Source organism: Cupressus sempervirens, chromosome 9 (assembly GCF_028749045.1).
Source record: "Cupressus sempervirens isolate cs-2001-9-10 chromosome 9, ASM2874904v1, whole genome shotgun sequence".
NCBI classification, from domain to species: domain Eukaryota; kingdom Viridiplantae; phylum Streptophyta; class Pinopsida; order Cupressales; family Cupressaceae; genus Cupressus; species Cupressus sempervirens.
Window position 1 is genome coordinate 39,269,869 of NC_143126.1, and position 16,794 is coordinate 39,286,662.

Genomic DNA, 16,794 nt, shown 5'->3' on the forward strand with positions numbered 1-16,794 from the left:
ATAAGATGAAAGATCAATCAAAACTTTAAGGTACGTATTATAATTCAATTCAATTATTTTATGTTTTAAATTGTTTATTTAAAAACGCATGTGGTTCCATCGATTGTATCCTAATGATCAAGTTGCTAGGTCCTCAACCCATTTGCCCAATGATGGTGATGCTTCTGTGCCTAATTCTTTTCTGACAACGCTTCCACCCTTTTGACGTGCTACCTACAAGGAAATTCTCCGTAGTTAAATGATATATATGATCATAACAAGTAATTTAATCATAAATAATCATAACGGCTAACTGCTTATTCAATTCGCAGGATTATAACCAAAGAAACGTGAATCGGAATCGGATCGGAATCGGCAAGGTCGAATCGAATCGTGAATCGGCAATGAATCGGCAATGAATCGGCGATGAATCGGCAAATTTGAAAAAACCCGTTAAATTTAAAGATTTTAACAATTTAAAACTTATTTCATGCACCCTTTATTGAATATAACTTAAGCACACTATAACATCATCAAATAGAAGTTAAAACTTAACATACATAAACATGAAACATAAAATCCATCACATACGTAACTATGTTATCTAAGATTCTAAAATGTAAATTGTAGGCTAGCTGAAGTAAATAGAAATCAAATGATCATAATGATTTAAATCATAGAATGTATGTAAGATGATCCATAAGACATCAAATCATAAATTTATGTAAGAATCTAAGATGAAGATCCATGAAAGTTTGAAACTTTGAAACATATGTCTATCAATGATTCAGTATCAATATCTGTAAACAAAATATAAAAACAAGGCTCCAGCTCAAGCCTCAGGCTCATAGTCATCATCATCCTCAACATCATCCTCAAGCTCGGCTACAGCCTCAGCCTCAACCTCTGAGTATCCAGTCTGCCTAGTAGCAAGGCGTCTAATGTAGGTCCTAGAGGACTGTCGAGCCATATCTCCCGCATATAAGATGGGCTCACGAATGTCGCTAGGGCCTGTGTCTGTGCGTGCACGTGTGCGTCTACCAATGCCTGAAGAACGTGCTCTAGCTGCCTCAGCCTCTATATCCACCTGGTCAATCCACGCACGGTCTTCCTCAGTGAAGACTGGATCTACAACCTCTGTGAGCCACTCTGATTCTGGATCAATCTCCTCCAGAATGATCGGAGAGGAGTCAGTGCCCAAAATCTGTCTGATCCTAAGACGGAGGTTGTAATGAACGAAGACAAGATCATTCAACCTCTGCATTGTCAACCTGTTTCTCCTCTTCGAGTGGATGTGCTCGAACATGGACCAACTGCGCTCACATCCAGAAGCGCTGCTTGGCTGACTCAGAATACGAATGGCAATTTTTTGAAGTTTTGGGGTTGTGGCCCCAAACATTTGCCACCATCTATCTGAAATAAGGGAAAATAAAAATAATTAGTCTCATTTACAAATTACAAATTACAAGTTAACTCTAAAATTACATAATCAACTTTAAGTTTAGAATCTAGAATCATGAACATTGAATATATTATTTAATTTTTACCTGGCTGTATTGTTTCCCGAGCATCTATGGCTACCCTGCTAGAGAAAAGTGGCCCTTCTTTATTATTGAACTTATCAAGCTCAATAATTGCAGCACTGCTATCCTCATCAGTACTCAACCTCTGGATCACTGTATATAATCCGGTGAGAACCTCCTCATCCGCCTTGAAGTCAGGACGGAAACGAAATGCCGAATTCAAAAAGTAAGCTGCTGCATGGATGGGTCTGTGGAGCTGATTCTGCCATCTCCTATCAATGATGTCCCAAATAGGGGCATACTTCTCCTGCACTCCTGCATACTGAGCTTTAATGGCCTCCTTGGCCCTATCCATGCCCTCATATATGTAGCCCATAGAGGGCTTCTCCCCATCAGCAGTTCGTAGGAGAGATACAAGAGGCTCAGTGGCCTACATATAAAGTAAAACAAAAATTTGAGTCAAAACTTAAACATAGAATAATTCAATAATATAAGGTAAAACTAAATCATTAAACAATTAGCATAGTAAACTGTAAAATATTAAATGTTAAATTGCAATAAAATTACCTTAAGTATTTCTCTAGCAGGTTTCCAAAAACCATCATCATCAAATATGCAATCCACCACATCTATCCCTGCAGTGGTCGTAGCATAGGAAGATGAAATCCACTCCCGCCCAACAAACATGCTCCTCAAATCATCCCTTGATGTCAACAAGGACTGCAAGGTGATGAAATTCGAGGCAAACCTCGTGATCCCTGGACGAGCTAACTCTTTGTCTCCTGTGTACTTCCTCATTGTGCTAAGGACAAATGAATGATTATAAATAAACTTACATATGTTTTTTGCCCTTTCCACACATGACTTGACCCACTCAAGTTTGCCAATTTCCTCCAACATGAGGTCAAGGCAGTGTGCTGCACAAGGGGACCAAAATATGGTGGGGTGCCTCTCCATCAAAAGTTTGCCTACAACAATTTTAAGATAATTAGAAATTCAAATTTCAAACATGTTAGAACTTAGAACTTAGGAAACTTAGAAATTCTAAGTTAGAATTAGAAAAAGTTCAAAATTCAAATAAATTTATTTTCAAAACTTAAAAAGTTAAAAGTTTACCTGCAGCAACATAACTTGCTGCATTATCCGTCACCACTTGCACCACATGTTGTTCCCCCACCTCTGCTATAACTTCCTCAATAACCTCACATAAGTATGTGGCGTTTTTTACATGAGCAGAAGCATCAATGGATTTGAGGAACATGGTATATCCTACAAGTAACAAAACAACGAATTATAATTACTATTAGCAATCAACAAATCAAAATTTGAAATAGTCAATCACGATTCAAAATTATGTATGTAGGAAAGTAGAATGATCAATCACCTCCACAGGATACAAGAAAATTGAGGAGTGTTCTTCCCCTCCTATCTGTCCAACCATCAGTCATGATGGTGCAACCCTTTTCGATCCACTCCTTTCGGTTGTCCTCAAGCTCATGCCTCATATCCTCAACCATTTCCTCCAGGAGGTATCCACTCAACTCAGCCTCAGTTGGGGCTTTAAACCCCGGACCACAAATGGCAACTGCATCTATCATGTTCTGCCAATAAGGAGTCCTGTCACAAATAGATAATGATATTGATTAGAAATTTAGATGTCAAAAACTAAAATCATAAAACAAGTAGATATAATTAAAGTTTTACTTTTACTTTTAACTTTAACTTTGAAGATAACAAAGAAAAAAGAATCAATTACCTGGCTGCAATAAATGGAATGTTGCAAAAGTACCAGAATTTGCAAATCTCTTTTCTGGCAGCATCATGAATCTCCTTGTTCAAACCCATGCCCTCAAGCGTGGGTTGGGAGCCAGGAGTAGTGCGGGGCACAAAGTAACTATCCATTCTGCTTTTCCGCACTCTAGGCCACAATAGGTTGGTGTTGGACTCTGTCTCAGTATGAGACCGACTACCACTAACACTCACATGAGCACTAGCACTAGGATGAAAAGGAGGCCTAGAAGAACCCTCCCCAACACAACCTACGGATGCGGAAGCTGATGCAGATGCACTTGCAGATGTAGATGCGGTTGCGGATGTGGGAGTACGGGAGCCAATACCTCTTAACCCTTCAAGTTGCATTTTCTTAGTCAACTTGTCTTGTTCAATTTTTTCTAATGCCACTAAACAAGAGCGTTTTGCCTCAGCGGTTTGTTGAGTACAAACTGTGACATCATGGCCAGGTATGCCAGCAATGTGGTATTTCAATCTATAGATACCTCCCGAATTTATTTTTTCTTTGCAAAATATACATTTTGTTTGATATTTGGTTCTCCCAGGAAACTCTTCATTATATTTCCAGCATTCATCTTTTTTACCCATTGTGGAAATTGGAAAATGAAAGCAAAGGGCTGCTGCAATAAAAAAATTCATGTAAAAAATCAAAGTTTGCAACTAATAAACAAAAACTACAAAACAACAAACCCTAGTTTACAATTTAGTAAAAGTTAAAACTAAAAATAAAAAACATTCAAGATTTGCAAATGAACACTAAAAAAATTTAACAAAAAATGCATACTACACTAACATGCAAAAAAAAAACCAACACTTACCTCTTGCAAATGAGTTGAGGAGTGTTGATATTGACTCCTTAATGCTCCCAATGCAATTTATGGCCTCCCCAAATGGACTTCTGATCTCTTTGGTGCTCTTCCTTCTTGCCGGTTGGAAACCTATGGATTCTCTTTTCTCTTCTTCTCTCTCACTCTTCCTCTCTTCTACTCATACTAAGCAAATAGAAGGCTCTTTAGGGTTATAACAAAGAGCAAAGTCAACTTAGAAAGCAAATAAAACATGTGTTTTTTTTTAAAAATTGAACTTTCTATCCTTGCTGCCGCGGCCGATTTCTGGCGATACCCGATGGCGATTCTGGCGATTTTTTCCATGAATCGCCGATTTTGGCGATTCAGGCGATTCATGTGAAAAAATCGCCACCAGCGATTTCCGATTCCAAAAAAATCGGGAGCCATGAATCTTATCGCGATTTCGGCGATTTCATGGCGATTTTTGGAACTATGATTATAACAATTATAATCATAACGACTATCTTACCCCTTCGTAGGATTATAACAAATTTAATTGTCAACTGACTTCATGTGAACCTCAACGGCTATATTTAAATTAGGTCAAAAATTGGGATGTAACAATAGTGGTGCAATGCATCTCCCCAAATTTGGATTCGGTTCGACTAGTAAAGCATCACCAACAGCCTTAGGCACCTGCCTTACTTCCTCAATATCAATTGGCCTAATCTTCTTGTTCACTAGTGACTGTCATATCATCTCCGTGCTGGTTCTCCGAGAGAGGAGAGTATTCGGTACTGTTATTGTAAACACTTGATTACGAATTAGAGCTCACCTCTATTGCAACCCTTTGTCCACTTATATTATCCTCTTGGCTTCTAGCCTCAATTATGCTCTCCCTTGACGGTACTGCATTCAGTCTCTTTGCTAGAGGCTCCTAATGTTATTTACTTTTCTCAATCGACAGTAGAGATAAAGAAGCAAAATCAATGATCTAGATTGGATCCTAGAAACCCTAATTAGGGTTGCCACCCCGTCGGCCAATGAGAAGATGCCACCTCATCAATGGACCAATGAAAGAAAAGGAAAAGTGGCAACCAATGAGAAGGCTGAAAATGGTGGCCAATTAGAGTCAGACACCTACCCCATCCTAGAAGAAAGAGCTACCAACTGAGGTTCTGCTACCAAGTACCTTTAACAATACCTCCTCTAAAGAAATGGAAGCTACTACTGTATCAAACTCCTCGCATTTCCATGCTTCCTCCTCATCATTAACTCCGTGTAAATCATGGTCCTGGGACCTATCATCATCCAATGACCGCTCTAAGTCATCACCCAAAATCTGATATGATATATCAGACTTGCTGCAACATGGATCATTCTCATATGAATCATCAGAGATACCCATCACATTGGTATTTGCATCATCTAATTGAGACCCCTTTGGTATTGCTTGCTGCTGCATACGTGACTCAATGCTAACATTTAGATCAACATTACTAGGGCATAAATCTATATCACCTAACTTCTCCATACACTCAAATCATGAGTGTCATAACTAGATAGCTCCATGCCTTTATCCATCCAACTTGAGAAGATTGTGTTCTCCTACATTGACTCAACACTATGACCGGTGCCATGAAAATCAGAACTGTCAGTGCTCATATCCTCCATGTAGTCTTCAAAAACAACACAGTCATCAAAAGAGTCCAAACTAACAGTGGTAACAATTGCATCATCCACACTCACACTAACCGCAATATCATCAACATACTCACATTAGGGACTACTGTCCTGAAAATCAGACCCTGTATCTCCCATATCTCCACTACTACCAACTGATGTAAAACTACTATCAAAGGTAGTTAGCATGTCCTCAACAATGTTGCTGTCTTCTAAACGAACACATCTACATGCCCCTATGTTGAATCTCAAAAGTCATTACTGGAGATAAGACTAGTGGCTGCCCTACTAAGTGCAGGAACATCTTCATCATGATCACCAACTACTAAAAACTCACGGTGAAGACTTTTTGGATGTCCCACATGTGAAAAACTCTAGATTATCTACGTGCATTCTTGGAGAAGGCCTTTTAAAACTAGAAAACATATACCTAGCTACTTAGTCAACTATTGGCGGACTTAAAAGTCTTGCTTCTATCCTTTTTTGATTTTGTTCAAGCCTTTCCATACTTTTCATTAGGGCATTTGTTTGCTTCCTATATTTACTAGATTTCAAGTATCTGTCCATAACTGAAATAAGTGCAAGAGTGCTGGTCACTCAAATTAGAACAAGAGATCCAAAATAATAAATATTTTCTTATCGTGCAAGATGGCGGGAAACTGCTCTGATACCACTATAAGAACCCCAACCGGTTCCAACTCCAATGAACATCAAATTACTTCACTTTTGGGTGTTTGACATTTTGTCAAACACTTGAAACCTCTATCTCGCTGTCCTTTATTTTCAGATTACTTTTGGTTACTTGTAATGGTTTCAAATTTAGTTTAGACACTTGCAAATGGTTATTAAATACCCAAGTGAAGAAGTAAAGTACAAATGCATTCTTTTGTGTGACCATTAAAATGCGCATATATGAATTCTACATGTAAAATGTGCATCTACAACCAGTAGACATTTTTACAAACACTTGGCATACATTCTAACGAATTATTATAACTGAAATACATATAGCTACAACTTGGCATTTTGTCAAGCAGTTGTGGTGCAACCTTATAACTCCTCTTTCCAATACCAACTGTTTACAATGAACACTGCCAATGCTGAAGTTAAACAATGCCAATTATCAAATATCAATGTTGCAGTTCATTGTGTGCTATTTCTATGGAAATTACAATTAAATTAAAGAATTTGTATATAGCTGCTGTAGGGACCAACTTGCAGCAGATTAATAATAAGGACCATGTACACGGTACAATAATGTGTTCTTACCAGCTCAATGCCAATTGCTGCTATCATATGATAGATGCTGCCCAAACAAGGAAACACCAATCTCCTAAAACACAGATGCTTCTAGGAAAAGGCTGCAACAGTGATGAAGTCTTACGCCAATTGCGTGGGTATATTTGTAGCAGTGAAACGCCCTCAGTGGCGTCCAGAAAAATATGAAACCGATTGGGAAATTGATGCCCAATTAAACACCAAACACCAAACAGAAAGGCCGCCCAGCTAGAAGAATATAGCAGAAATTAATGACCTCAGATTCTCAACATAAAATTACCATCTAAAACACAGTAGCCACAGACTAGAAGACTGAAATACCAATTCAGTCTAGAATACTAATTCAATTTGCTATACAACAACAACAAATTGATGCCCAATTCAAGAGGAATCAATCCTGAAGAAATTCACAACTTCAAACCCTCAAGAAACTTCTCAAGTAATCAAAAAGCAATAGACAAGAATGAATTATTTTTCTCCATGAAATCTCTTTTATAATGCAACTTGGCGTCTTCCTCACACTTTTCATTAAAGAGCCTTCATAGGTACTCCTTTCAATTAGAAGCTCTCATTTAATAATTTAATAATAATTTGGCCACTAAAATAATAATAACTCCCAAAATACTTATCCTTTAAATTTGCCATCTGAAACATGAGTCACACTTATTATTTCCCCATGTGACCAAATGCACACTCCTAAAATAGAAATGGTCCCTCTCAATCATCACCAAACTTGCCATAAATAGCAGGTGCATGAAACTGAGCCCAAACAAAGTCCAATCCGAGTCAAACGAAGACCAAATTGGATCATACTGAATTGTGAAGAAGATAAGACCCTCCCATAGCCAAGCCTCTGCCTCAGAAGATCCTCTATCCACAATAATTAGTTTACAAGGATCACAATAATAGGCTAATCCCTCAAATTCTGATGTTGGCAAAAATGGGTACATTACAATACCATTTACACAATAGTATACACTTGATCAAAAGATCTTCTATCCAAAATAATTAGTCTAGAAGGATCACAATAATAGGCTAATCCCTTTAACTCTGATGTTGGCAAAAATGGGGACATTACATTACCATTCACACAATAGTATACTTGATCAATGAAATCTTGAAAACTGGCTAGATTAAATGGCTTCTATTTTATGTAAATCAGATACTCAATTAAGTACAGGTACAATTTAAGACTGTTAGCAACAGAGAAAGGACAGGTAAAGAAGAAAGAAATTGAAGGGATGCTGCTGGAAACCTTTGATATACTGCTCTAGTTCTTCAAAAGGTTTCCAAATTCAAATTGAAAATCTCTGCGGGTTTGGGAAAACAAGAAGAAAAGTACTTGTTCTGCACAAAATTCTCAAAGGATGGACATAATTCCTCTACAGTTGTTTCTCTTTTTACTTGAAATTCTGGGTAGAAATTGCCAGTTTCTGTGGGAATGGCTCTAGGTTAGACATAACCAAAATGAGTGATACATGCCGTGTCATTTTAAATCATGAATTATAAAGTAGTGATGAAAAGCGGCTATCATATTCTTGATGAGTGGGGTTTATGATACTATACAACATAACCGTTTGGTTGAAATAGTTTTGTGGCTTTCTTATTCTTGCCTACGTTTTAGACAGAATTGGCATAGTTAGGTGTTTTATAGATTTTGTTTTGTCAACTGACTTAAAGTCATTTATTTATTGTCAGCAAGCTGATGTCATCAGAAAGTACACAGACTTTAAGGTGGGGAAATACTATGGGGACGCAAAACATTCTTCACACGCCCATCAAAGTTGGATGGAAGAGCTAGAGAATCATGAGGTTTGTGAGACAAATTACTGTGATGATTATATTTCTAGGTACAATAGTTGTTTTGTACGCAGATGTCAAAATTTGTTGTGTTAGCATATATGAATTCCAAAACCAGGATTAATATCTAAAAGTTATCTACAATCTAGAACTTTTTTTAGAAATTAGATATTTAAATTGTTCTAGGATTGTAGTTTTCTACAATCTAGAGCAAGTTTTATAACATTTAGAATTTTGAATTGGACAGAATTATCCGATCTCGACTGAATTAATGTTGATATTTTGTGAATCATATATCTCTGCTGGATGTGCCAAACATGCAATAACTTTCCAGCAATGATTATGCAGTTTCCATGCTTATCTATTATATTGGGTTTTGTAATATAATATTTTAAATTCAGAAATTTATTGAAATAGAAATCTGAAGCCTGCTTGAACCTCAGTCATCCATAAGACAAGTTATGGTGCTTCAGTGAAATAGTTTCACAGCTTCCTTCAATACCATCTTATCAATCATTTGGGTTCCGTTTTCCAACTCAAAAGGAGAAGTGCTAATATCAAGATGCCTATACATCTGAAAGGCTCTTTATTTGTAGATGAAATGGAATACATAATCTGACTAATGAAAAGTAGAAACTTTATGCAGATTCATAGGCACTTACTTTGGACCAAGAATTGTCAGATCAAATTAAAAATGAATGGAACTTTATCACTAATGTGGACATCCTCATGACGTCAAGGGAAAATTTGATGCTGTTTTTAGCTCAAGGCAAGAAAGGGATGTGGCATTTCAAGGAGACCCTTGGTGCAATGTCCCCTTTCCGAGCCACCTTGAGAGGATGAGTCATTAGCCCTTTTCTCTTGGATTCCGGAGGGATGGGGGGGAGAGGCTGATTAAGGAATTCAGAGGAGATCAGGCAATGCCTTCATTGTGGATGAAAATTGAGATGCTCCTTGTTAACCTGAATCCAAGATCATTTTCTCTCTTATATTAATGTTTGAAGTTATGGATATTTATGGGCCCTAATAATTAGTTCTTATTTAAATAACATTGAAGACTTTGTCTAGCGGAGAAATATTATCGCTCAGCGTACAAAGATCGATTAGTGTTAGTTGAAAGAGGATTTTGATTAGTGACGTAATGAGTAATTAAAAGGATGCCGAGAGTTAAGCATTATGTGGGGAGAGGGGAGAGGAGTTGAACTGACAAAAGACCATTTAGTCACGTAGGGAGTTGGGGAAAGGATTTTTGAAGGGGAGTATGAATGTGTGTTGGAGACGAGTGAAGGAGTGAATGTAATATACAGAATGTAGCATAGATTATTTGAGAGCTTGGAGGGACGAAATCCCCTTTGGCTGACAGGTTGGACAATGAAGATTTCCTATCTAGTTGGGTTGGGGAAGAATAACCACAGATATCTCTTGAACGATAGAAACCACAACTGTAGATTAATAAAGTATTTAACTTTTAGATATTTAGTCTTTTAGTCAAATTTTAGTTTTAGTTTCTAAATAATATACAAACTTTCCTGTTGTCAGCCTTTTAGAAAGTTTACATTTCCTTTGAGTTATTCTCTATATAAGGAGACTTCGTCCCATATTGTAAATTATCTTTTATGAATATACATTTTTGTGAGATGGTATCAGAGCTCAATATGTTTTCTTTGAATTTTTTTAAGAGAAGCTCTTTCAACTTGGAATTTTCTAGAAGTTTTTTTTTTGTTTTTAATGAAAAATAGAAGTATTTGTTTGAGAGTTTTGGTGTTTGCAGATTTTTTGTGGAGGCATATTGAGAAACACAAATTTCTTGCTTTTCACATGTTATCTTCTGGGTTTTTGTGATTAAGTTTTATTGCTGATGTGTTATGGTGCAGACGAGTTTCTTTAGGATTCTGAAGAATTTATTTTTGATGTTTGTTGTATTAAAAAATCAGAGGTTTTTAGGTTTGCAAAATGGTTTTTACAATTTTTCCCAACACAAAAAAAGTTTTGTACTTGGTGCGCATTTGTCTTGTGATTTATTTCAGCTCTTTGCATTTATGTCTTTGACATCTCTAGTTTTAAGGAGTATCTTGTCTTCCCGTAGTATAAATTCCTTGATTCTGAATATAATTATAGATACCTGCAAATTTCCTTTGGCTAAGATCCATTGTTAGTAAGCCTTGGCAAAAGAATGTTTTAATAACTAAATATAAATGAAAGTACCTTATATCACCTTTGAAATTTATTTCCACAAATTTATTAAGATTTTAATCAAATAATCAGTCATCTGAATTAAGAATTTGCACTTAGAAGTTAATACAAATATTCATTTGTTTTTCCCATAAAGTAAACAACACCTTGCTAGGAATGTATCATTGCCACTTTAAATTATTTTCTGTTTATTAATTTGGATTACTGTTAAAACTTAATTTGTGCCTCTCTGGGTGTGATAAACCTATTTCAATATCTTAAATGAATAGGTTGTTTTCAGTTGACATATGAAGAATCAGTATTATTGATATACCCATTAACTGACTTGCATTGAATTTATTAGCATTTAAAAGAATTTTTGTTCCTTAGTAATGCTTTTTCCGGATTTCAGTTTCCAATGGTTTCATAAAATGTCCATTGTAGTACTAATAACTTTGAAGGCTCTGATTTCATGGAATGTCCATTTGTTAAATCCTGTACTGGCCTTGTGTTGATTGATTTCATGCCTTGTGTTGATTGATTTCATTTTCAGATAGTGAAGTTAGTTACATTACTTTGGCCCTTATAAGTCTGTAATAGAGATTATGTACCAGTCTATGATTTTCTGATTATTGTAGATCCTTAAATTATCCTAGCGTTAGAAACTAATGAACATTTATAGAAAATTTTTGCAAGCAATTATCCCTGGTATAAGTTGTTACTCTTTTTTCTTGGTTGTGGCGAAGATTTATGTCTTTATATTTGCTCTCAGTATTCTTTCTGCTTAACCATTTACTTAAAGAGAATTATAATGCAGTGCTCTAATCACTTGTTCTAGAATTGAATGAATTCTGAGTGTTACTGTTCAGCATGAATAAATTTTCAAGAATTCTTTCCTGTTAAGCATTTCATACAGAAAACACATTAATTTCAGAACAAAGCTAAGGTATTTCTGCATCTCATTTGAGTTCCATCTATGCATCAAATTTATACCAACATATCTTATATTAATATATATCCTTGCTGTACATTGATTTGTATATGTCTTCTATGATTTAAATATAGATTGTATAGGACTTGCTAATTATATGCCGATGACCTATCTACCCTGTGTTGACTGCTAAAATTTCAACTGATGATAAAATCATATTAAAATATAAAAATAAGAAATAACAATTAAACGTATATTATCAATTACCAATAAAATAATATTTAGTATAAGATTTAAAACAATTATAATAATAAAATCACAATGAATGAATAAATAAATAAAATTAAATACAATTTAGAATATTGTAGAAAGTACCTTTCTAAATAAGATTTAATAATAAATGATAAGAAACTCAAAATAAATAAGTAAATAAATAATATACTATAAAATATTATAAATTAACTAAAACTAATGAAACGTCAAGAGATATGTAATAAACAGCCGTGACTCCTTCAAATTAAGATATAAAAGGGAGGAGAGTTCATTTTAAATAGGAAGAAAGAGGAGTAAAAATAAGGATTAATGGAAGAGGAAAAGAATGAGAAGAAAATAAGGAAGTGACTTTTTCAAATGGTTACAATGATGAAAGGATTTGACTCTCGAAGAGGGCTGTAACTGTGAACAGATTTGACTCTTAAAAAATATTGTAAATCTGAAATGTTCTGACTCTTCAAAAGCAATGTGATTATGAGGGGTTGCGACTTTTTGAAAGGATTATGATTATGGAGGGTTGTGACTTTTTGAAATGATTGTGATTATGGAGGGTTATGACTTTTTAGAAGGAGATATATGACAGATAAAATAAGATTTATAAATTATCATTGAATAAGAAAAAAGAAGAATTGTATCAAAAGGAGAAAATAAAACAAGGTAACAAAAGAGATATAATCGCATACCTCTTGGTATATATGTAACATGAGAAGCAAGGAAGATCTAAAAGGTGCTAAAGACATCGTAATGATATGTATACAAGGTATGTCATACATTCAAACTTTTCTTTATATATATATATTATTTTGATAGGTAATGGGCTGAACTCGTGATTATTTATTATTTATTTACCAACTTTTATATATATATATATATATATATATATATGACGAGAGTAATCCTTATCGAGGAGCCTATTTTCATTTAATCCTAACCCACACCAAAAAAACCCTTAGGATTCGATGAAAATAGGCAGCTCAAGAAGGATTACTCTCGGCATATATATACATATATACATATACACACACATATATACATACACACACACACATATATACAGGTGTAACATATATACACACACACACACACATATATATATATATATATATATATATATATATATATATATATATATATATATATATACACATATATATATATTTACACGCACATATATGTATATGTATATATATGAATAAGTGTATGTGTGTCTATATATATATATAATTCTCTTCACAAAAATTATTGCTTTGTGTGTATGTATATATAAGCTAGTAGCAGTCGCCGCGGACCATGGAAGATATTGTTGAAGAAATCTGGATGATAATAATTTTTATTTAAATTTTAATTTCACATTTTCTAACTTTGTTATGGATATGGTTGGAGTTAGGGTTAGGGTTCAGATTACAATTATTAGTTCTATACTTTTTAAGGTTAGTATCAAATTAATCTTTTACTTTAAAAAAAAAACATTTTATGTGTGATGTTTTAGTTGCATAACTTGAACACAATTGATTTTCTTCAATTTAGTATAATGTTAGTAATTTATTTAATTTTAAATTTTAGAATCTTAATATATATGTTCTATGGTGTTGAGGTCAGTTTTGTACCACTACATAACATATAGCAATTGAACACCTGATATGGAATATCAAATCCTCAATTCCTTTCTTGAAAAGTTAATACTCATGAAGACATAAGCAAAACTCCAATGTTCTTTGCAGCTGTGGATACTAACTCAGTATATCGATGTGATTTGCTGGTAATCACATAGGTGGCCTTACACTATTTGTTTGAGGACAACTTGGACTTTTGGTGGGATGATGGTGACGATGGTTTTGTATGAGTTCCAAATGATGTTGATGGAGATGGTGATGGTGATGAAGGGTGAATGTTCTAATGACTTATGCCTTCCTAACCTTCTTCTTCGAAACTCCAAATACTATACTACTTGTTATTCTACTCCTACTCCTATGAATGAAAGGATTAGCAGATGGACGAAGATCAAATCTAATGAAAGCTAACTGGCGGCTCCACCTCCATAGATGCAATGATTCAAAGGAAAATAACCAGTTTACCACAAAAGGCTTCCCAACAAGCCGCTAGGATGCTAGTGGCCTAGTTATGTATCCCTATCAAACATCCACTAATACTACCATGCAACTATCCATCTACTTTTCTCTCTACTTAACAACTTGAAATGAAATCTATTTAAACAACTTCAAAGAAAATCTTATTCTAACTATTGGAAGTAGAAACCATGCAACAATACCAAAAGTTCTTAATCACCATGCAAGTCACAACAATGAGAAAGAAGAGCGATTTTGGCATTATCTTAGCAACAATTTTCTCCGACCCTTTAGAAATGAGAGCAAATGGCCTTATATAGAGACCAAAATTTACGACCGACGGTAGAGATAAAGAGGCAAAATCAACGATCTAGATTGGATCCTAGAAACCCTAATTAAGGTTGCCACCCCATCGGCCAATGAGAAGACGCCACCTCATCAATGGACCAATGAAAAAAAGGAAAAGTGGCAACCAATGAGAAGGCACCAAAATGGTGGCCAATTAGAGTCAGACACCTACCCCATCCTAGAAGAAAGAGAAATTGCCACTTGGGCTTACATCAAATGATCATCTATTATAGTTCTACCCTTTTCTTTCAACTTTTTAGCCAAAGTGATGAACTTGGCTAGCTTGTCATTGACTTCCTTCATGGGAGGACAAGGTGTATGTTTCATCTTGAGCTCAATTGAATTCATCATGCTGCTTGTTGCTTGCAGTATCTTCTCATGGTCCTTCTCATACTCTTTTGCATATTCGATAAAGGCATTGAGGGAGGCAAGGGTGCCCAAATATTTCCTCTTGATGGCAACCTTCCCCAACTCGTCTAATCTCGATCCAAATTCTGTCTCATTGATGTTCTCCTCTTTGATATCTTCAAAATCAAGCGTAGCCCCAACGTTGCTCATCATGGTTGAAATGGAAGTGTCAACGCCTGCGTTGTGCTGTGCAATCTCGCTCTATACCTCTTCAAGCATTCTCAATTTGATAGTCAAGGCAACAAACCAAGACTCCACTATACTCAATCCTCCTTTATCGATCAACTTGGCCCTTTCCAAATATTTCTCTGGGAGCTCAATGAATGCTTGTAGTTTGGGAATAGCTAAATCCCTGATTGGAAGGAAATCCTTCCATTCACCCTCGAATGTTCTGAATTTATCTCTAATAGCCACTAATGACCTAAATGTTGAGACAAAGGAAGGCAAGAAATTTCGCCCATCTTGGATCATATCATGGATCCAATCCTTGACTTCATGTAGTTGAGTCGATATCTCTTCCATGTTGCTCCCGCTGTCTTGAGGAAGGGCTGCTTGGTGCAATTGTTGAATGGGCTGGCAATCTCTCCAATGCTTGTTCTTGGCCTCCAACTTTATGATATTTTCATTTGCCTTCCTCAACCTTTCTTTGATTGAAACTATGCCCTCCTAGATCTCCTCACATTTCATGTCATCCGTGTTTCTTCCCAAGTTATGCTCTACTATATCGTATTATTGAGCTGCAATTTCATCCAATGCCTTGTTAACTATTGGTATAGCCCTCTGGACCTTTCGGTGACCATCATTGTGGCTCTTGATTACCTTTGCCACCATTTTTGCAATTTGTTTCTAGTTCTCGCTATCACCCTTTTCTACTAATCCTTTGATGTCTTCAACTGTTCGGACAATCACTATCTTGCCTCTTGGCATAAGCATTTGCCTTAACCATAGTCTGGATTTGGTTCAATTAACCGATCATCACCAACGGCCACAGGTGCTTGGCTTACTTCTTCAATATCAATTGGCCCATCTTCTTCTCAACTAGTAACTACCATGTCGTCTCCATGTCAATTCTCTGAGAGAGGAGAGTTCTCAGTGCTATCACTGTAACCACTTGATTCTGAATCAAAGCTCACCTCTACTGCGGCCCTTTGTTCACTTGTGTTATCTTCTTGGCCTCTAGCCTCAATAGTGCTTTCCCTTGACGGTGCTGTATTCTGTCTCTTTGTTGGAGGTTCTGAATGTTCTTTACTTTTCTCAACCTCCAAAGCTCTCTCTTCTTGCTTCTAACTGTTTCTTGCTGCCGGCTACTTCCTTCACCCTTCTGTCCGACTGATTCCGCTGGACCTTCCTTTGGCTTCATCTCCTCATAAGTAAGGTGTACCCTTTGACTTTGCAATTTCCTCAACTTCCCATTGTACTATGACTCGGTATGCAAATCAACTGCCCTTGTAACTGCCTCCATGGAAGTATCCTGATGATTGTTCCAATCCACTGGATTCAACTCTGTTCCCTCCACTGTATTATAATCTTCTCTCAACACACTTTCATCATCCTCCAGTTGATCGGGAATATCAAGGACTCTCCATCTGATTGCCCTCATCATGTTCACTGACAATCTTGAGAAAGCTAGCTTTCTCATGTGAAAGTCATCCCGTGCATTGGCCCATAAATCTTCTATTGTAGGAATATGTTTGAATGTATTTCCATGAGATGCCTTGATAAGATCATTAGGATCAAATCCTTGCCTTGCTAGA

At 35.9% G+C, this 16,794-nt stretch overlaps 2 protein-coding genes across 5 annotated transcripts in view; one reads left to right on the forward strand and one right to left on the reverse strand.

Annotated features, from left to right (window-relative positions):
• DCL4 (dicer-like 4) overlaps nt 1–16,794 on the forward strand; it is a 337,223-nt gene that overhangs the window by 7,085 nt on the left and 313,344 nt on the right. For all 4 annotated transcript variants that reach the window (XR_016355843.1, XR_016355845.1, XR_016355844.1 and 1 more), the window contains exon 3: nt 8,741–8,854. Coding sequence is in view for 1 of the 4 variants with exons in the window: in XM_089798919.1 (XP_089655045.1) it covers nt 8,741–8,854 (114 nt within the window). In the remaining 3 variants the exon portion in view is untranslated. The remainder of the gene's footprint in view (nt 1–8,740; nt 8,855–16,794) is intronic.
• Nucleotides 621–4,024, reverse strand: LOC149537498 (uncharacterized). Its single transcript, XM_089798920.1, has 6 exons — nt 3,259–4,024; nt 2,887–3,119; nt 2,619–2,771; nt 2,070–2,470; nt 1,527–1,932; nt 621–1,392 (listed from the first exon to the last, which is right to left on the reverse strand). The coding sequence occupies exons 1-6, from the start codon at nt 3,930–3,932 to the stop codon at nt 812–814; spliced, it is 2,448 nt and encodes an 815-aa protein (XP_089655046.1). The 5' UTR covers nt 3,933–4,024; the 3' UTR covers nt 621–811.